At 41.2% G+C, this 21,227-nt stretch overlaps 1 protein-coding gene across 1 annotated transcript; it reads left to right on the top strand.

Moving 5' to 3' along the window:
* Positions 1-1,541: 1,541 nt before the first annotated feature.
* vgll3 (vestigial-like family member 3) lies at positions 1,542-4,354 on the top strand. The gene is made up of 4 exons (XM_062401845.1): positions 1,542-1,969; positions 2,639-2,996; positions 3,097-3,648; positions 3,767-4,354. Exons 1-4 carry the CDS (start codon positions 1,865-1,867, stop codon positions 3,805-3,807), a joined length of 1,056 nt encoding a protein of 351 aa, XP_062257829.1. The 5' UTR covers positions 1,542-1,864; the 3' UTR covers positions 3,808-4,354.
* Positions 4,355-21,227: the final 16,873 nt, after the last annotated feature.

Below are 21,227 nucleotides of genomic sequence, written 5' to 3'. Positions count from 1 at the left end.
CACAATAGCCAGTCCAATTGATCAGTTTTCTGGGCAAATTCCAGGTCAGCCTTTTATCCAAAGTGCTCAAGGATGGTAGTTGGCTTCAAAACGTCTGTGCAATGAATCTTCCTCTGTGAACTTTTGTTCGATTTTTTGTATTTGTATTATTGATTTGTCAGGGTCTCACAATCTCCTTGTGTTTGGACTCTGCTTCCTGTTTTATTTTGAGGTTGCATGTCAGTATCTCATGTTCTCATGGTGTTTTCTTATTGTTCATAGTGTTTGAGTTTTTTTTAACTTTCTTTTAGCCTTAAAGAACAGTGCATGGATACATATATACAAATCAATTATAATGACAAAAGCAATTAATGTTAAATAGTTTAAAGAACGTATTGATGAAATACCTTTTATTGTTTTGTACAGACGTCCTGTAAGAGGTGAGTTTTATTACATCGTCTTCATGTCAGTGTATCATGAGTGATGTCATATCGTTACTAAACATGAACGTCTCACTGCTTCTAGAATGGATGATGTGGATGAGTCTTCTTTGGACCTCTTACTGAATCTCATTTTGACACTGACAATGATGTAATGTCACTGACCTCACCAGCAGGTGGCAGCAGACGGTTCTCAATCAATCAGGGCCATTCATTCAAACAGGGAAACAACTGACATTCATGTTAAACAAGACAGAAATAAATAAGCTGGACTATCCTATTCATGCTGTTTTAAACATGTCATGACAGCCACAGCATGAGAGGAATGATGGTCAACAATGGTTTGAATACACGAGACAGTGAGTTTCAATATGCAAGAATTTTAAATCAATATGAAAGAATTTTAAAGGAATGTGACCCCTTTTATTTAGTAACCTTTACCTTTTGTTTCAAGGGTACAAACTGAAATAGTTCCCCATAGATGACCTTAACTGGCTTACATGCACCTGCCTTTGAACAGCACCTGCTGCTGCAGATGGTCTCATTCACACTTGGTGCAACACATTTCTTTTAAATTGGCTATTTCTTCAAGTTAAATCTTTAGACAGTGAGCTTAAATAGAATAGCTGATTAGTTTAGTAGTTTTAAAACTAGATTTAGACTTCCTGTTGGGTAATTTAATCAGCTGAAGCCTTATCTGACACAAACTAGACCAGGGACCCCGGTTTGATAAGATGTTTGATCTCCAATGTTTTACTACAGGATGTGTATGAATTTCACGACCAATATATTGTTACTTTCTGGGTAGAAAATGTTTGACTCATGACCACAGCACTTCTAAAATCCTGACTATGACCCTTAGCCTTGACACAGTCCTGGCGTTAGCGGTCTCATGAACTAATAGGTGTTACGAGAGGTTGCATAATACCTCAAGTACATAATGAAAAGTTATGAATGGGAGCCTGCAGTGGGAAAAGGACCTTAAGGTGCGGAGTTGTGTTCGAGCCCTGCTCCTCCACTGCAGGCCTGGCCCTTCCCCGGTGGGCGTGCGTAAACGGCCCCAGCCTTCTCTAAATATAACTCCCCTCCAAAACAGAAAGACAGAAAAGGGGGAAAGGAACATTCATCCAATCAGAGGCGGTCTAAAACTTGTCAGAGGAAAAAAAAAGGGGGTGTCTTTCTGGATACAGTGTGTGTTTGTGTGTGTCTCATAGCGTTTTTGATTCATTTTGTGGCCCCGGGTTGCGTGGTGCTGGCTGTGAGCGCAGCGGGAGGCGCATTGTGTGTATGCAAACTGGACGACATGGCCATTGTGCGCGTTTGGGCATATATGGAGGCACCGGTGGCTCGGAGAATACAGCCCGTCTGAAGTCTCGGGGAGAGTAGCGTTTGTCTCCTGCACTCGACTTTTCTCCACTTTCCAACAAGCGCTCCGCTCCGTCGCTATGAGCTGCCTGGATGTGATGTACCACCAAAGCTATGGAGCACACTACCTCCCTGCAGCGGCGTACAAGGCGACCTACTTCAACCACCACCATCAGCAACAACAGGTGAGAGACTCGTCGCTCAACTTGAGCAGCGACAGAGGGACACTGACACAACTTCATTTAGTGAACAGAAGAAGGTTTACACAAGGGGCGATTTAGGATTAGGAGTGAGTACTTTATTTCCTGATCATACCTGACAGAAAGGAAAGTTTTTAATGTACTACAGCACAGCAGCTAAAAGTAAGATAAGACTGAAGTGGCTTTATGAGGATAACGTGCTATTCAAGAAAAAACCTTAATAATGTGACCATTCCCAAAAAGCCTTCGTTCTTCACCTTTCTTCACTTTTTTATGTCTTCCACACACACCCAGCTCTTAACCTGAATCAAGGTTATGACACACAAATATTAATCCTATTATTCAAATGGTGATGTAATGGCAGCCATTCAGGAATGTAGATGAGGCACATTGAGCTTCACAAATAGTTGGAGAGCAGTATGGGAAAAAGGAAACTTTTTTCAAACAACACCTCAGCCGTACCCAGATCAAATAAATACTAATTACCTAAACTTATGGTTTTTTAAAGTTACATTTTATTTAGCCTAAAGTTTTTCTTTCAGTATATTGATTTAACTCGTCTTAAAACGATGTCTATGCTCTTGTAAAAGCTCCTCTATTCTACTGAGGTGAAGTTTAATCCTCATTGTTGAATCTCTGTTCTGTCTTTCTCAGAGGAAGCTGAGTGTCTACAGTAAGATGCAGGAGTGTATGGAGCAACAGCAGGAGCACCAAGGACCAGGAAGAGGGATGCATCCCTCCAGGGACCAGGGCCTCCGGCCCGATCCTGTACGCGAGCTAGGAGGCCGCAGATCAATGTCCAGCTCAGAGCTGAAGGACAGTACTCAACCTGCCGAGGCGGAGTACTTGAGCTCCCGGTGCGTTTTGTTCACGTACTTCCAAGGCGACATTGGCGATATGATAGATGAACATTTCTCCCGAGCTCTCAGCCAGTCCAGCGCCTTCAACAGTGAGACCAAGCCAATCAGAGTGACTCAGCAGTCGCCTTCAGCCACCGCCGGTGTATGGAAAGGTGAGAGGAGCATCAAAGCTGAGTTAATGTAACATTTGAAATGTAAGTTGTTGAAAACGAGTGGTGTCTAAGTGCTTATTTGTTTGTGTGTTTGTTTTAGATGGTGGTTCTCTCTCTGAGGGCCAGAGCAGCTCAGTTTGGAACAGCACCACCTATCCAACCCAGACCAGTCCCTGCCTCCCATCTGTCTCGGTCTCAGTCCACCCAGACTTTTGCCCCAGCCCTGTTTCCTTTAATCACCCAGACGGAGCTCTGTGGGCCGGACACATGCTCTCACAGGCCAGCCTCCCTCCTCCGGCCACGCTCCCCGAGAGCTGGACTTACAGCCTGAACAGCCAGAGCACGAGCGGCTACCCCAACGTCCACGACGTCTACCATCCTCACCCCCACGCCCATATCCACTCCCGGCACCACCACCACCCGATGCTCCCTTCATACCCGGCCCACAGCCCAGCGCTGGATCCAAGGTTCAGTCCTTTGCTGCTTCCGGGTGTGAGGAACCAGGGTCAGCCAGCTGCAAACCCTGGGGGCTCCCCACACTGTGAGGGGGTGAAGACGGAGATGAATCCTGGCAGCAACAGTCCTGTAACAGCTACGTCTGTCACATGGAGCCCGTCAGCCCTTCATGGATCTCTGGAGACATACGACTCAGGTAGATACAACAAAACAATGCAGCTCTGAGCACTTGTCTGACTTCACATGAACTCAATCTTTGTAAACAGCAGTAAAAAGCATAATGATAATCTGAATTTTTCTTTCTGTCTCTGCAGCTCTTGATCAGACCAAAGCAAAGACGTCAGTTTGGTTCTAATTGCTGAACTGAGAAGAATGAATTGACACCAAAAAGGATCCATTCTGTGGCTTTATCAATGTATGGCTGCGACACCAGCACTGTATTGTAACTGTAGATAGAGAATGCTAACTGTAGCTTTGACTATGAGTCCTGCACTGTCCAATCAACTTATTATGAGGGTTAACTCAGGCTTTGGACTTGAACTGACAGCGATCTAATGCTTTGGCTGCAGGTCAGAGGTCAAGAATTTCACAAATGGCAAGAAAACACTCGACTAGCTTTAAGGATGGAAGTCCTCCTCTTCATTGTCGGCACCAAATTATTTTTGATGCAATGTGAGACCAAGTGGTTCTGTTTCAAGAGCTTCATTTGGATCCACATGTTCTTTTGTACAGTATGTTTGTCGATAACTGTAAATTTTATTTTTGTGTACAGTTTTGCCATGCTATGTTTGCTGGATGACTTATGCTAATTTGTTGCCTGAATGCTACTTTAATTTTTTTTGCCTCTTGGGTAATGTGTACTGTAAATATTGGTAGTGAAATAAAGTTGTTAAACATTTAAAGCTGTATTTGGAAATGAGTTGTTTTTCAGACTGTTCTAATTTGTTCCAAACACAAGTGGAGCATGCACAAAACATTTATTTGCTTCTTACTGGAAGTTCAATATGTAAAAATTCTGCTCCTAAGAGATAGTGATTTGTTGGGTATTACTTTCTTATTTCTTCCAGAGATGTTCCGATATGGATACTAGCATCAAAAATGTCTTTGATACTGCAGAAAATGCTGAGTCGAGCATCTGCGATTTCGTAAATCTATGTACGGATCTGATACCACGTGTTTTAGTTTCTCTTAAATGAAACTGTGATACTGCCATTGGCCCACACTGATTTAAGAGCAGCCAATAACTGATTTTAGGTTGTATAGCGTTAGCCAGAGCTAGCTTAAATGTCAGCAGTTTGGCAATATTTAATGCTGGAAAGTTCCATAAGTGAAATGTAACTCAATAATAACTCTTAAAATATGTTGTACAAGTAGTAATTTTATTATTTACTGGTATTGGTTACAATCCAAATTATCTACAAAAAGCCTAATGTAATACTCACTGTTTTGATGGTTGCAATACTCAATAACACAATAACATGTACCAGGTCTGTTGCCAAACAACAAGTTGTGCACAATGGACCAAACAGGAGCTGACCTATTGTACCAGTGGAAGTGGATTGCATTCCTCAGATAACTCTGAAAGGTACCATGACAGGTTTGTTGTCTGTCTCCACATAAACATACATGCAAAAACACACACAATCCCAGACTGATGAGCACATACCAAAGAATGCATTTCCTGTCTGGACAGGAAGTTTCTCGGATAGTAGCAGAAAACTCACACGCTCAAATACCTACACAAAGAGACAGACACAAACACACACACACACACACACACACGCACACACGTGCACAGACATGTTTCAGGTATAACAGTTTTGTTTAGTTTTTTATTCAGGTTTTTCATACATATTCTGTTGAGTGTCTGAATGAAGATCTTTACTGATTTGGATTCTGAAAAATGTATTGATTAACGCTTGATCACAATGTACATGTACTGACACTGAACTCTGAGGATGCTGCTCACTCGATCGGGTGCAAGGACCGGACTTATTTGTACCCATCCAATCATAATGAACAGCTGCCTGAGCTTGTGCATGGGTGGCCGTGTATGTGTGTGTGTGTGTGTGTGGTGAGTGGTCTGACCAGGTGGTATGATCAGAAGGCGTAGTCCACTAACATTCCAGCCTCCTCTGACACAAACAGTATCTCATTCTCTGCTAACCAGTATATTTCTAATCTGGACCTCAGCTACTGCATTTCTGTCCAAAATATCAGTAAATCATGACGCATTGAAATAAAGAACCTGCATGGAAAAGGGTCGGAAATAATGAGATAATTTTTTTTATCATTTCCTCTTCCAACGTGAAACAAACTTCATGATGAATTAGAAGGAGTTTTTTTTTTTTATACCTACTTGTGAGCCATTTATATAAACATTGGATCATGTTCTTTTCAAGTTTCCCACTAAGACAAGACAGTGTGTCAGTGAGGCTGCGTGCAAACTACCAGGCTACATCCACACTAAAAGGTTTTCATTTTAAAACCGTTTTGAAGAATAACAATCGCTCTGTATCAGAAGTAATCTTCATTCATACCTAAACACCTGAAAATCTGTATGATATAACCATTCATGCATACTCTTATTCGTATGTCGCTGTAAGCAGGAAGCAGATGTACACTGAGTCGCAGAAAATGCTACGAATGATGAACAAGAAAGTTAAAAAGGATGATCAGGGATTTCTTTACTTGGAATGACGACAAGGTGGAACCATTACTGGAGATAGGTTTAACTACACTTTGTAATCAAGTCATTACTGATGCCATCTAATCAGGAAGTACATGTGGATGTCTAGACTATTTGATCCAAAATGAAACACAACCACAGAGTTTTTAATTAAGTCAGGGCCAGCAGCTTTTCCAAAATTCTCACTTTTAGTAGCTCAGAAACGGCGGAATAGTGTGGAAACAGGTGGTAAACCGAAAATTGTGATGTGGTTTATAGATAAACAATATTAGTGTGGACAAACCTTTAACCTGAGTCACTTAAATGGAATTCAGCTATGATTCAGCTCTAATAAATATTTCAAAATGTCCTCTATGGAAAAGGTCCCAGTGTTGGAGGTTACATTTTTTAACATGGATATGTTTACATCCATATGAATCATTTTTAACACAACAACCTCTGAAATAAGGAATAATGAATAAATATAAAATGATAACTAAAGCAAAAAGTAGAAACTGAAGCAAACTGTGAGGTGCAATTTATCCGTTCAGATGTCAGCGAACTCATATTTTCCCTTACAGTTTTTTCGCTTTGCTGCAAGATGTTTTCTGTGACCTCCTCTATCTGAGCATTCAATACGACCGGCCTCAGGAAGCCAATGGAGAAAAAACATGGCAAGAGGAAGAGTATTTGGAAATATTCTCCAGCAATATTCCCTCCTCTTCTTCCGAACCCCTAATTAGCATTAGCATGTAGCCTCTGCATCAGCATGTAGTGCAGTTATATGCTAACAGGCGTCCCGCTGGCAGCCTTGGAGGATCTCCACAGGCACTTCCACTGCAGGAAGAGCACTGAAGATACAGAAACACAGACCTGAGAGCTGAAAGGGAGTGAATTAATATGTCCATTAGAAATGGCCGAGCCAGAGGTTTAGGAAATGTTGCATGTGTAGCATTAGTGGTCCATTAAAGTTTAAATAACTTTACGCTTTGTGCTGACATTGACGATCTTCACAGCAGTAACTGATGACACCAGCATAGAATGTGTTATTATAACTGACAATATAACAGTAAAGCATTTAATTTCTTAAAAGAATCTGTAAACATTTCTATAAACACATTGTACACATCTTTTCAAATCAATCCAATCTGTTTTTTTTACATAGGTAAACACACACACACACACACACACACACACACACACACAAACACACAACAGTTCTCCCTTACACAAAATACATCAAATGAGCAATGGAGGAGCCTGAAGCCAACCTGGGGCATCTCCTCTTTGCAATGATTGCCTCTTTTGTAACCAATATTTATTTCCTTTTTGTATCAGAGAATCACATTACTTTTTTTCAGGGATGACAAAAAATAGATTTGTTATGTCTTTTTTTCTTTTTGTGGAATTCACATTTTCTTCTGACCTGATGAGCCCTGTTAGAATTTGTTATGACGCCAGATCAGTCCTCAGATTATTGAACTACTCACCTCTTCACTCTGCTCATATAGATATAAATATAAATTGAATACATATATTGAATTGAACCAAATTAAACCAAGTGCTGAAGAAACAGCAGGAGAATGGCAGAGTCGCAGGCTGAGGGTCCACAAAACAGGGGGAAAAGAAAGAGTGAGAGAGAAGGAATCAGTCATAACACGGCCCAGCTACACATTCCAGAGTAATTGAGCAGATGATTAGTCTCACAATCAGCAACATAACACCAGCTGCCTGAATGGAGAGAGAGGAGAGGAGAGACAAAAAAGAAACAATACAAGAGGTATTTGATGAATATGATGATTTTTTTTCTCCCAGCTCCATCGTATCCTTTAACTCAATTTTCCTCTGTTTTGACCTCAAACATCTTTTTCTCACTTCCAGCCCCGCGCCTACAAATCACAAGGGTAATTAGAGCTAATTTGCCATCCTCGTGCGAGTATTAGGGGCGTTAGGGGTATTAGTGAAAGGCTCAGCTTTCACCACTCTGTTTGTGTCAACAGGGCAGCCTAATGAAGCATGCTGGGGGTTTCACAGAACACTTGTCCTGCTGATTACGCTTGATTCCTCTCTGTTTTAAATGATACCTGATTCCTTGTTAATACGAGGAGGGACACCCAAGGAGTGCAGACAGCGGATGTTTAGCCCCTCAAAACAAGTATTTGTATCAGTGTTGAAATTAGGATCAGTTTAAAATTGGTATTTCCTTAATTTCCTCCCATCAACCGAATGCTGCAGGTCCAATGTGTAATTGAGGTTCAAACAGGACCACCGTTAAATCTCTATAAACTTTCCAATCTAAGATTAAATTAGATCATTAAACTTTCATTTAATTTATTTGGATTGGATGGAGCTGTAATGATACCATGAAGCATAAAGGGTCACAGCACAAGAGAGGAGGTAATAAGAAACTGAAGAGGAAGGAAGAGCTCCAGTGAACAGGCGATGATAATTGACAATTGTTTACACGTTTACAGAACATAACTTATATATCAAACTATCCATTTTAACAGGCTTATCGGTTTCCTCATGTGCTGCATCTTTTAAATAATCTGTTAAAGATGTAGTTATAGATTTTTGGCCACTTGGGGACTGTATATAAAGATAGACAATGCACTTCCACTCCCTTGTGTTGTTTGAAAATGAAGCCAAAACTTGCACTTTTTGAGTGAGTCACAATCTTGAGTGGGGCGAAGATTGTCCTTTTTGGGGAAGGAGTCATAATGTTGATCTTTCTATGTCATTTCATTAGCTTAATTTTCAATATTCAGACAAAGTTATCTTAATAACTTGCAACACAAATATCTGTCTGTTAATTACTGAATGGGCCTCTTACTTTTCTTCCAAATGAAATTTGCACATTGAAATCCCGATGGATGAGAGTCGTAAGGCCGAACCAAAAAGGTGAAGTTGTGTGACAAGAAAGCCAAAAAGAAAGAAATCAGTAAAATCCTGCATAGATTCTGATTCGTACCCTCGAAACACACTTCTCACCTCACACACAGCCATGTTGTGTTGATTTATGGATTTGATAGAATGATTTAGCATCCTTCTTGCCTTTTTTTCATTTGCATTCATTATTTCATAGCTGCAGCAGTAAATATACCCCATGTTGTATTGCATAACACTGGTTTGGATCAACTGGCCATCTAACATGGTTCACCAGTTCAGTGATTTTCGTAGTACAGCTCACTGGTATTTTCTCACAGACAAAGGAACACCCTGAACAATTGCATGGCTTCACTTTTATGACTTCAGGATGTTTAATCAGAACCGGAGGCAAAAGAAGAAAAAAAGGAGGCATTTTAACAGTCACAGTTTCACGGCTTGTGTTTATCTGTGTATTCCCATATGGCAAGTCCACGATCCTGAGTGGTGAGCATACGGTCTGCAGCAGCTCCGACGGCCGAGGGCTGGCTGTTAAATCAAATTTTAATACATAGTTACACCACGAGAAGAGATCAACATTTAAGCCTGTTTACAATGTACGGCATGAACATCCACCCATAACACAGGCCAGACACATTCCTCTGCCTGCCCACACACAGAGCAGCCGGGTACTCGATGATTTGTGTAGAGCTTAGAAATTCACTTTTAGACATTCAAAATAAGAAATACTGGTGCTCGTTCTAAACCGGTCTGCCTGGAATAGGCTGTTCTATTGACCTGTGTTACTGCTCTGGAGCCTCAAAGTCCTCAAAAAGTTCGACAAGATAATGTCACTATTTATTGTTTGCATACTGGACGTTGTGTTTGTTGTGTTTATAAAAAGTCAGAAAACTTGGCATTCATCCTACATGGTTTATCTGCAGTGAAGACTTTATAGTCGATGGTTTTTCATAAAAATTAAGCTGAATTTGCTTAATTGCTGTTCATGTGTGTGGCTCATATATTAAATTTAATGATTTATTAATGGTTTCAATTTTTCCTAAATTGCTATATCAGAGATATGTTAATCTCTGATCTCAATCCTCCGACCCAAATTCACAACCTTTCAAGATGAAATCTCGCTAATTCAGCTCAGTAGTAAGCATTCGGTAACAAAACAAACCTTTGTTTATTTTGTAGATTCTGGAGGAAGTGAAAAAAAAGATAATAAAGACATTCTACAATAACTTAATTCCTTTTTCTTGAGCTTATGTTTATCGTTCATTGCTATTTAACTCAAATCCTTTCTCCATCACTGTAAAAGTCTCTCCATTCATAAAGGCCAGAGGAGCTGCAGCAGCAACAGCAGCAGCAGCAGCAGCAGTCGGTTGTTTCAGTCAGCTCCGCTCTGGGTAATGTGCCAGTAACCACAGAGGCCAGTACATAGCTGTCATTCCTCTGCTTACTGAAAGCACATTTAGCAACCAACACCTGTTTCCCCTGCTCATTCTCCACTGCAGGCTGCTCCGCTACAGCTCTGCCTGCATCATGAGGAGGAGGAGCACGGATTCAACTCTTAGGACTTTTCACACGCGCGTATTCTGCTATTTCAGGAATGAAGCTAATGACATTTTTTATTGCAAAAAGTAACAGTAGCAGCGAGCCCAGTCTGAGCTAAATATTCCCCAATATTTTTGCACATCTCCTCATGGAAATGGTTGTGGTGATCATTGAGAAATATCTGCAGGTTTCAACACAGGTTTCTCTGTCACAGTCTGATGATCAAGCCGCTGGTCAAACAAAAATTTTTATTAAACTAATAAAACATAAAGTAATGAGGAAGGAATGTGCACAATTCATGAGAAGAACTGTTAATGTTCAACAGAAGTTTTTCCATTTCCTCGTTCCTTTATTACAGTTGACCTGGTCTTGTTTTGATGACCCAAGAAATCAAATCCATCCATTGATAATGTGCTCAACAAATTACTTTAGCCTAAAGAAAATTCTGTCTTTAACCAAGAGGAAGGTCCGAGGTCAGGGTCAAGAATTTGGCCGAGCTGGAGATGGTGGTGGTTCTAATGGACACTTCTGTTTGGTGGCCACCAAGCTGAGAGCTTGATTCTCTGTCATCAGATTAAAGGGTAGTGCTCGAGCAATATTAAAACCACTCCTTTCCACTGATTCTGTCAGTTGGATAAATATTATAAAATTGAATTATGTGGCACTCAATAAAGCAACTGCCTCTGTAAAGGCCCAAAAGTCCCCTTAAGTCAAGCCGCACTCAATTTCAAAGTATCAGTCCTCTAAATGTGCCTGATTATTTTGTGGAATTCTGTTCAGTAGTTTTGGCGAACAAACGTGGCAGAGATAATAAGATAGAATTGTCATTAGAATGGTGAGAATTCTCACATAGAATCTAATACTGCAGCTTTTCAACTGATTTGGTGCCAAATCAGTTGAAAAGTAGCGGAGCCGCAGTTACTCAGCAGTGGGGGAACCATTGCTCTGCCACCTGCTTGTCAATCATCCTTTAGGCAGAGTTATGCGACCCTACCTGCTGCTACTGTCGCATGCTGCCCACAATGACCATACCACACATACCACAGCCACAGAGGGACATTCCTGGACCACTGACCCACAGTGTTGTTTTTGTGTTTTTTCACTTTTTACTTTATGTGTCACTGGAACAAGGTTTCTACTGAGGATTGAAAAGACAAAGGATGTTTTCCTGCAGGAAAGGGTGGAGACACAAGCTGTGCAGCATCAAAAACCAAATAGATGGATAGATCCAGTGTACTTAACAAACACGAACACTTATTTTAAAACATCCTTGGAAGTTGTGGCAGAGTAGTGCAAATGCATGGGGCAAATGCATGTAACCCAATTAAAAGGCAACAAACATGAAGCATCCTGTTACCTTGAATAAGATTAGGGGTTTTAGAAGATAGAAGAGTTTTAGACACATTTAGGATATTGTAGGTACACAAGACACCAAAACAAATGGCATACGTCTAGTTGTTTTTAGACGTATTAATATGATTATGTGATTCTTCTTATACGATTCCCCTGTACTGTATCCCTGCTTAATAGGCTAACAGCAGATATTGAAAAAACAAGCACCTTAACAGCTCGTACAGGATCAAATGGATTAGCTCAAATTACTGTTATTACCAATCTAAAGGAGATTACACTAAATTATTGGTTTGGAAAATGAAAGTGGGCCTCTCCCACTGTGTGTTTTTGTGTGTGTGTGTGATCATGTGTGTAGACAGTGTAATCTGAGGGATAACATGGTACTTATCCAGCTGATCCCCCCACCTCCCTGGGTTCTGACAGGTTGACACCCATCATTCTGCACATTAACTTTGCCTAATTGGCAGGTAATTCCCCGCTCCCCTACCGTACTTCATTGTCCTGCTATTGTCCCTGTACTTGGCCCCCGCTGTCTGGGTCTTTGTCCCCAAATGCAGCCAGGCGGCTTGCACCCAAACAGCCACTCGGCAGGACGTCTTGTCCGATCCCAGACACCCAGTGGGTCCTGTCACTGTAGCCTGGGGAAGTGAAGTTGGGAGCTTCCTCTGTGATGTGACCCCCATGCTGGGAAGCTCTCTACGAGGCTGACAGGCGAGCCGGCCCTAAAAGTTTCAACCTGACAGCATCAGCTGCATGCCCACCCCTCTCCACACACACATCTCTTGAATCACAATATGCAGGTTATCCGGATTATGTTTCAATTCGGATGTAATGTTTTCACTTTTATTGTGATATAGTTGGTTTTCCATTTGTGATACTTTCTGTACAACTCTGTCCTCCATTATTTGACTGATCATATGTCTTTTCAATCGTTTACTTTGCTTTGAGCTCCAAAAAACAATTGTTATAGAGTGACATCAGCATAAATGCCAGTCTGCCGTCCTCGCTGCCACATTTCACAGTTTGATTCCCATACAGCCCTTGTTCTTTTTTCAATGTCTCTATCTCAAACATACAAACACACAAATTCCGGCTGTACTGTAGCTCTCGTCCAACCCTGACAGTGATTGACAGGTGTTTGCCGAGTCACTCGGCGAACTCGGACACGAGACATATGGGAGCCCCACCCTCCTGTCACGTCCGCCCTCCCATGGGTCTTTTGTTGGCCGAGGTGGAGGTGGCAGGAGCAGTCAGGAGCTTGTCAGAGCAACAGGAAGAGGATAACACACTCCCTCTCTCTCCCTCTCTCTTTCTCTCTCTCTCTCTCACGCACACACACACACACATCTACACAAACACAGAAAGATTCCCCGCTCTTTACAGAAACAACCCACATACACTTTACACTGTCAACCCCCCTGGGAGTGGGTCAGCTGTCATTAACTTCCCCAGACTTCCAGTGAGAAGGGGTGCTTCCCCTTGCTCCCAGCCCCTCACAGGTGACTCTCACTGGGGGCTCCATGCTGGGGATGCCAGCTTCTCTGCTGGAAATCTCCATCCCATCAATACACAGGCCAGAGAGACTTAAGTTAAAGAGGAATTCATTATGTATTCTACTGTATGTTTATGATTTAAAACAATGATGTGTGAATGTGCATACCACATGTATATGTGTGTGCTCACATCTACAGCTTTATGTGATTATGTTTCATATGATTTGTTGAGTTTAAGTATTCGTAGATTTATCTGTGTACGTGTGTGTGTGTGTGTGTGGCGGTCGGGGGGGTGGGTATCTGTGGAATTTGTGTGTGATATAAAGACTCTCTCCTCGCGCCACAATGGTGTCTTTGACAGGCGGGAGAAGGGAAGGCTTTGTTTGGTGACACCACACAGTGTTGTGAATGCCCGACATAGCTGCCATTCCTCTCTCTATGCCCTCCGCCAGGCCACAGGCTTATCAGGGATTCCTCTCCTTTTCTATCTGCCCACGCACAGCCGTTCACTGTGTGTGTGTGTGTGTGTGTTTGTGTGTGTGTGTGTGCGTGTGTGCGTGTGTGTGTGTGTGTGCGTGTGTGTGTATGTGTGTGTGTGTGTGTGTGTGTGTGTAAGGGAGGGAAAGAGTTTGTGAAGCAGTGCTGTTAACACCAAGGAAAATGCAAATGAGCTGTGGGGGAGAATAGACCCTCTGTTTGATTACACATTTCTCCACAAGTGGACCAATTTGGCTGCCATATTTTTTAAACAATCTCAAGAACCATGTCTACATTGGATTGGATTTGACTCTGCACTTTGAATGAAAGAACTTAAGAACATGATACGTCGATCTTTATGTTATTGAACTCAGAATGACAGTGATGATTCAGAAAATAATGACAATATTTAGGGCTTCAATATCCGGAATCAAGGTAATAGAGCTCAAAGTGGTGCAAATATTAGTGCACACAAGGCCATGGAAACATGTTGTTTTATATTTATATTGTCCATATACATTATGTTCTCTTGTCTACCTCATTCTGACTTTCTGCTGCTATAACAAACCAATCGTAGCTCCTTGCACATTTTTTTTACCTTTTATTAAGTTACTCCAAACAAAGTTAACTGGTTTATCAGCTTCATCAGCTTAAAAAAGGTCTAGTTTTTGACGTTTCATGTGTCACATGAAATTCAGTAGATCAGAAAACATTCGTAACAATGCAAGCAATCCTATTTCGTTTGCTCAGACTAATCTACAAGGGCACTTGGCATGTTTACCCCCATGGATAAACCCTTTTGTCAGACATGAATGGTAATATTGGATATTTGTGGTAGACATTATTTTGCAATATGAATTTCCTCTTTAAGTTATGAATCGGAGGGAGATGAGAGATCAGCTGTGCACTCAAACAACCGGGGTGAACGAGTAACCTTTGGTGCAGCATGCCTGCCATCAACAGACCTGATTAACTTCAGGGACAAACCGACCACTTGGAGCCAGGGTGCAGCTGTGCCTCCTGCTGTCTGTCTGGTCCAACTAGTAATCGAGTAAATTGCATTAAAAGCAAGTCTATGATTTGAGCAGCGACTGGAGATGCAGCGCTGATTGTACCAGACAACGTTCGTCCTCAGGCAGGTTGTTCCAGGGTTCATGCTTTCTTCCCCCATTTTCCATCGTTTAATCCTCCTCTCTCATCATTCGCTTTATCTCGCTGCTACACTATGAACTAGTGCTCTCTGGTTTCAGTAATCATACTGCTCTCACGCTAACAGTGTAGCTGCCCGGAAGCCTTAAAAACCCAACTTAAAGCAGGGTGAATCAGTAAAGGCAATACATGTTAGCTTACAGACACACACACACACACACACACACACACACACACACACAGCTGTTTCTTTGTGGTTTCAATGCCCGGGTGTTATTTTGTGTTTGATGTGTACATCCAAACTTTGATGAGCCTTAGGCTTGGCAACACAGAGTGTATATAAAGATGGGTAACATGACATCCCCCAAAACTGAAGCCAAACTGTCTCAGTTGCCCCCTGGTGGCTTGGTGAAGTATAGGTCCTGAACCAAGCTAAAAGGCCTCTCCACTTAAATAAAAATGTCTGTAAAGATGGTTTCTGTCATTTTACGTATTTTGATGTACCCTGCACATAACACCTACATTAGCTTTTATGACTTTCAATTCTCAATCAACAGGCAATTAATATGGAGTTGGTCCCCTCTTTGCAGCTACAAAAGCTTCCAGTCTTCTGGGAAGGCTCTCTAAAAGATTCAGGGGTGCGTGGGAGTTTTTGCCCATTCATCCAAAAGAGCATTTGTGAGGTCAGACACTGACGTTGGACAAGATGGCCTGGCTCACAATCTCCATTCTAGTTCATCCCAAAGGTGTTGATGTGGTTGAGGTTCTTCCCTACCAAGCTCACCCAACCGTGCCTTTATGGACTTTGCTTTGGGAAATGAGGCGTAGTCAAGCCGGAACAGAAAAGGGCCTTCCCTCAAACTGTTCCCAGGAAGTTGGAAGCACAGAAATTTCTCGGTAAACTGAAGCATTTAGATTTCCTTTCACTGGAACTAAGGGGAGTGTCCCAATACTTTTGTCTATAAAGTGTATGTTCAGTTGCTCATATTTTAAGATCAATGCCACTTTCATTGAGAAGTAGAAAACAAATCATGCATTTAAAAAAATCCTCAATGGAGCAAGCAGAAAGGGACTAGCTGGACAGACGCTGCTTCACCATACTCTACCATACCTAGCTGACATATTTCAAACAAAAAGCTTTGGTCTCTGGCAGGACACTGTGTATTTGAGTTGTCAAACGGAAAAAAAGATGAGAAGACCACCTGGAAAAATGTGAGAACTCACATTGTGAATGTTAGAATACAGTCCTGAGAGGAAGAGGTGGGCTCGGAAGAACTCTGGAGAATGTAATCAAAGATATTTACTGATGTTGTTATATCCTTGGTACAAAATATTTCAGGAATGTATTCCACTTCTTGCCTGATGCTGAAAAGATGAGGAGCAGAAAGTCAAGCGTTTTGGGTTTGAACAGTGTTTATTTAAGATACCACATTTCACAAACCAGGATTTTGAAGCTGACAGTTAAGAGAATACTCTTAAAAAAAAAAAAATCCTTTTCCTCAAGCGATTTCCCCATGTTTCATTGTTTTGTCAAACATAAAGGAAAAGAGGCTTCTTCAATCTAGTGGCTCGCTAAATGGTTGCCAGTGTTGGGTGTGGGAGGTTTGAGTTATTCTTGTAGCTCTCCTCACGCTGTGCCTTTAGGGAACAGCTAGGTTCCTCTTTTTGTTGTTGTTGCTTATTTCATCACACTCCTCCATCTAGTCTTTTTCTGAGACACACACACACACACACACACACACACACACACACACAAACGAGATAATATGAACACACATGGCCCATTAACTCTCCTAGTCTCCCAGGAGCCTCCTGCAGTTGGATCACAGCCATTCCATCAGACTCATCAGCACTTCTGTGGAAATAATATTAAGAGACAATAATTAGCCCGTCTTTTTATTTAGCACTCTCTCTCACACACACACACCCACCCCCCCCCACACACACACACACTCACACCCACACACACACACACACAAGCATCTTTACTGTGCATGTGTTGTGTGCGCCTGCTTCCATGTCTGCTTTTATCTTTGTGCAGTAGGTTTTTGTGTGTTCTAATGTCAGATGTTGTATCTATATTTGTGTTTGGCCTGCATTTGCATGTTTTAAAGCAATGCAGTGAGCGCAGAGAGGTATTTCTGAAAGGTGTGGTTAGAAGTGGGCCGGTCTATGTTTGTGCCTGCATGTGTGAGTGTGTCGCGTAAAACCCGCCGCTCCCACGTCCCTGAGAATGAGGCCAATCGGACTGGACAGACAGTTTATTTCCAAACACCAGAGTCTGGCCTGCTGCCTCGAACACACACACACACATACACACACACACACACACACACACACACACACATTCCAGTACTTCCAGACAGACTTTCAGAAGCGGGAATTAAAAAGGCATTGGAGTTGTTAAAACATGACATTCCCAAAAAAGGGCTGCTGGGGCCCGAGACTACTCAGAAACATCTCACATGACTCAACCCTGCAGGAATGACAGCACCGCCAGGGTCATTGATGAAGGTCCTCTCTTGGATATGTCTCTCTACGGCGTTACGCTCCTCTCTTCTCTCCTCCGTCCTTCTGGCTCTCTGTCATCCTGCACTCTCACATGTTAAATAATCCTTAACTAAAAGGTCTGCCTCTGTTATTGTGTCGTGCAGTCACGTTTTTAAGCTGATGTCACCACTAGTTATGAGGGAGGAGAAGATGACGTTCTTTCACCTTCCAGTCCAGGTTTATTCAAGCAATGCAGGGAGCAAACATGACGACCATCCTGTCAACTTTTCTAACCCATGGGTGGAAATACAGTGGGAGGCCAGTGGGGCTACTGGCCCCAACCGAAATCTGATGGGTCCCTGAAGTGCCCCTGTCCTGTCAGTACTCTTTTTTTAAATATATAAACCAGTAACTTTCTTAAAACACTATTAATAAATATGACAATTTGTTATGGAACAAACTTTTCTATGGAATATATACAATATCCAAAGTTATCGAGTTTACAGTCAACAATGACTTAAATGTACACCTTACTGAATCAGGAACTGTGCATGGATGTTGGACATATAATCAACTTTTAAGATATTTAATATCACCCTACGAAAATGATTGGTATCTGTATCAGCCTCCAAAAATCCTGGTACACAGCTACACACACACACTTTTGGAGGAATTTTGTGTGTGTCGTGAGTGGGAGTTAAGGTCAAGCTTCACTATCAGGGACTGTGTTAATGTATTCAGCTCCTATAGAGGCCGGGCTCAGGCGGCTATCTTGTTTAACAGTGGGTCAATTCATCCTGCGAGCAATAGAGAGCCTTTGGGGCTTTGACGCAACTGAAGTGACCATTTCAAAGTTTTAAATGGGGGGGGGAATCAACTTCCTCTCGAGGCTGCACGTATATCACTTCGAGGTTGGGTTCATTAACAGTGTCATGATCAGGAAAGAAAGGCTGGTAGCCACAGACTCAGGAGATTGGTCTCATCCATATGAGCACACTATATCATGGGTAAATATATATCAGCATTAAACTTCCATAGGAGAAGTTTGCAAGAGAAAGAATTAAAGGCAGACGTTTGAATATCATGGCTTTTTGTCTCTTGAGTCAAACTCTTACACATGCTGGATCCGAATTTGTCGTTATTCAGCCCAAGGATGTCATTTTGTTAGAGCGCCATTGTGGTAAATATTAATGTCAAACTGCGTTCCCCTCTGACATCATAATTAGGTGTTATACTATGATATCAGAAAATTCACTGCAGACCCTTCAGCGGTTGTCTCAGGCTAAATAGCACTCTTGTGTGATTGTAATGTACTTATTAGGTAATTTTCTGTATTAGATTGAAGTGGTGAGAAATTATTATTAACAGTAAATTAGGGGGAAGTTATAGTCATCAGTTAATACAATTTATATTTCTCTAGAATAAAATACTATTACTACTTTTTTATATAATCTTCATCTAATGAGACCAATTTAAAAGGCATAATGGTCTTTATCTGGACAGACCACTTCAGCAGATTTAGAGGGGAGGGTGTGCTTGAAAAGTTTCCATATTCAATAGATGTATAATATCCTTCTTTCTTCTTTCACCTAATGAGGTAGAAGTGTAATAAAACAGGCAATGTCAAAATTGTCAAAAGGACATACATGCCCTTTTTGACAATTCTTTGTTGTAGGGGGAGAGAACTTCTACTCTTCTCTACGACTCTGCTCTACTCATAGATATAAGAAAAAAAATTATCTTACTTCACATCCTCTCTTACTAACAGTTTTCATTTACAAGAACACACAAACACACAAACACACAAACACACACACACACACACACACACACACAGAGAGGAATCATTTTGCCAAAAACATGTGAATCTCTGGCAACTAAAACAGAGAAAGTTTGTGAGAACATTTTTATGGAAAGCACATTTCACATTAAAGTTACATTAGCATCAATAAAACTGATTATATACAAACAAGCTCTTCAGAGAGGATTTCTATCGCTGACGTTTAGTAATGTCAAGTTGACTTGTACAGAATATTGACCTGTTCCGATCAGAACTAGTCATATTTGTTATGTCACAAGCAGCTCTGTCAGTTATTTCACTTCATCCCTGAACCCGATTACAACTCTGTATTGTGTTCCATATGGACAGATTGTGAATCATCACATCTTTTCTTTACACTGGGTTTTTGTCCAAAGAGAGAATATTTTCTCACAGATGGAGCAGGGCATCAGATATTTTCAGACCAAATGTAAAGCAACAAAAGGCAATCACACCAGAACAAAATACTTTCTAATCGCTCCAACACGTTTATTCAAGTGGAACTCTCACCCTCTTTACTGAATCCCATTTGTGTTTCAGCAGAATAATTAGACTAATCTAAAAGTCTGATGAAACTCTGGAGCGTTTGAATAATTACAACATTTTCGTAGATTTCCATAAAAAAAAGAAAAGTAACTTCTAGGGGGCTTCCCACAAAGTGGATTTACTTTACTCCTCCTCCCAGTTTCCTGAGGCCCCAAAGGTCTTGTACAGTGTACGAGGGGTAAACATTAAAATATTTATGCATCGATTAAATCTTTAGAAATTAATCTAATAAATTTAACCTGACAAAGCAATTACGGGCTCTTAAACAGCAGAAGTTATTATGAGAATAAATCCTGCAAGGCTCTGGTGGTAATGCTGATTGCATGAATAGATCCAACTACTAATCTACAGTGTGGAACTGGACAACAATAATGCTGGTTCACTTTAAACAGATCGTAAACAAGGGATACAAACAATATGTCCATTGTCTACAAAACGGAAAGGATGAAACCATAAAATCAAACCTATATATGAACACAACAATGTTATTTCTGTTACTATTCTTCGACTAAATCCCTTTCAACAGACCCATTACAAAGAGTTATAGATATTACACTCCCCTATACGTACTAATTTAATTGTTAAATTATTGAGTACACTATACTGCAATTTAATTGCATATTTAAATATTTTTTGAGTAAATGTATCTTTTAATTGGTGGTGTATCATTGTATTTTACATTTTTTACAGGTATTAAGTATTTACTGTGACATTGTTCATTGTATAAGCTGAGCTGATAAAAGTCTAAGTATCAATCGGAGATAATGTGCCAAAGTTCCTCTGATCGGACCACTGCAGTTCATCCTCCAGTCCTCAGAGATTATTGCTCTTAAATGAATGAAACCTGGGAAAACGTGAATATGGATAATCACAGAGATGAAAGAGCCTCATTCCAAATGCATAATCCATGATTGCCCCCTATTGATCCAACCCTGCGTTATCTATTAGGCTTCACATTTTTACAGGCTAATCCCGAAAATGTTTCAAATATATTTTTAATATGGAAAAGCCCGTTAAAGTTCAACCCCCATACCGAGGGACACAGTGTCTTGTCCTGGGTCTGAGACTGTGTAATTGCTCGGGGGCTACCCCTGAACCCCAGATCCATCTTTACAGCTTGCATTAGCATACATAATACTGCTCTGTGGACTCAAAGAGTCATGCCAATTGAAAAGCAATCTTTTTTTTTTTTTTCTACTGCAGAGAACTGCCACCGCCGCTTTAATTGAGTGTGAGAGTGCATGCATTTGTACGTGCATGGTTTTGTGTCATGAAACAGGGGATAATTGCTTTGCATTATAACACAGCAATATGCTGTTAATTCAATGATAGGGGTTGATTGCTTTTGTCTAGTT

The sequence above is a fragment of the Platichthys flesus genome, chromosome 13 (genome assembly GCF_949316205.1).
Source record: "Platichthys flesus chromosome 13, fPlaFle2.1, whole genome shotgun sequence".
Taxonomy (NCBI): domain Eukaryota; kingdom Metazoa; phylum Chordata; class Actinopteri; order Pleuronectiformes; family Pleuronectidae; genus Platichthys; species Platichthys flesus.
This window is presented reverse-complemented; position numbering and strand designations above follow the sequence as displayed.

Bases quoted from the DNA above. Each gene is read 5' to 3' on its own strand.
- vgll3 (XM_062401845.1), top strand. From the start codon at position 1,865: ATGAGCTGCCTGGATGTGATGTACCACCAAAGCTATGGAGCACACTAC. The intron at 1,970-2,638 runs GTGAGAGACTCG...TGTCTTTCTCAG, and splicing joins ACCACCATCAGCAACAACAG to AGGAAGCTGAGTGTCTACAG. The intron at 2,997-3,096 runs GTGAGAGGAGCA...TGTTTGTTTTAG, and splicing joins CACCGCCGGTGTATGGAAAG to ATGGTGGTTCTCTCTCTGAG.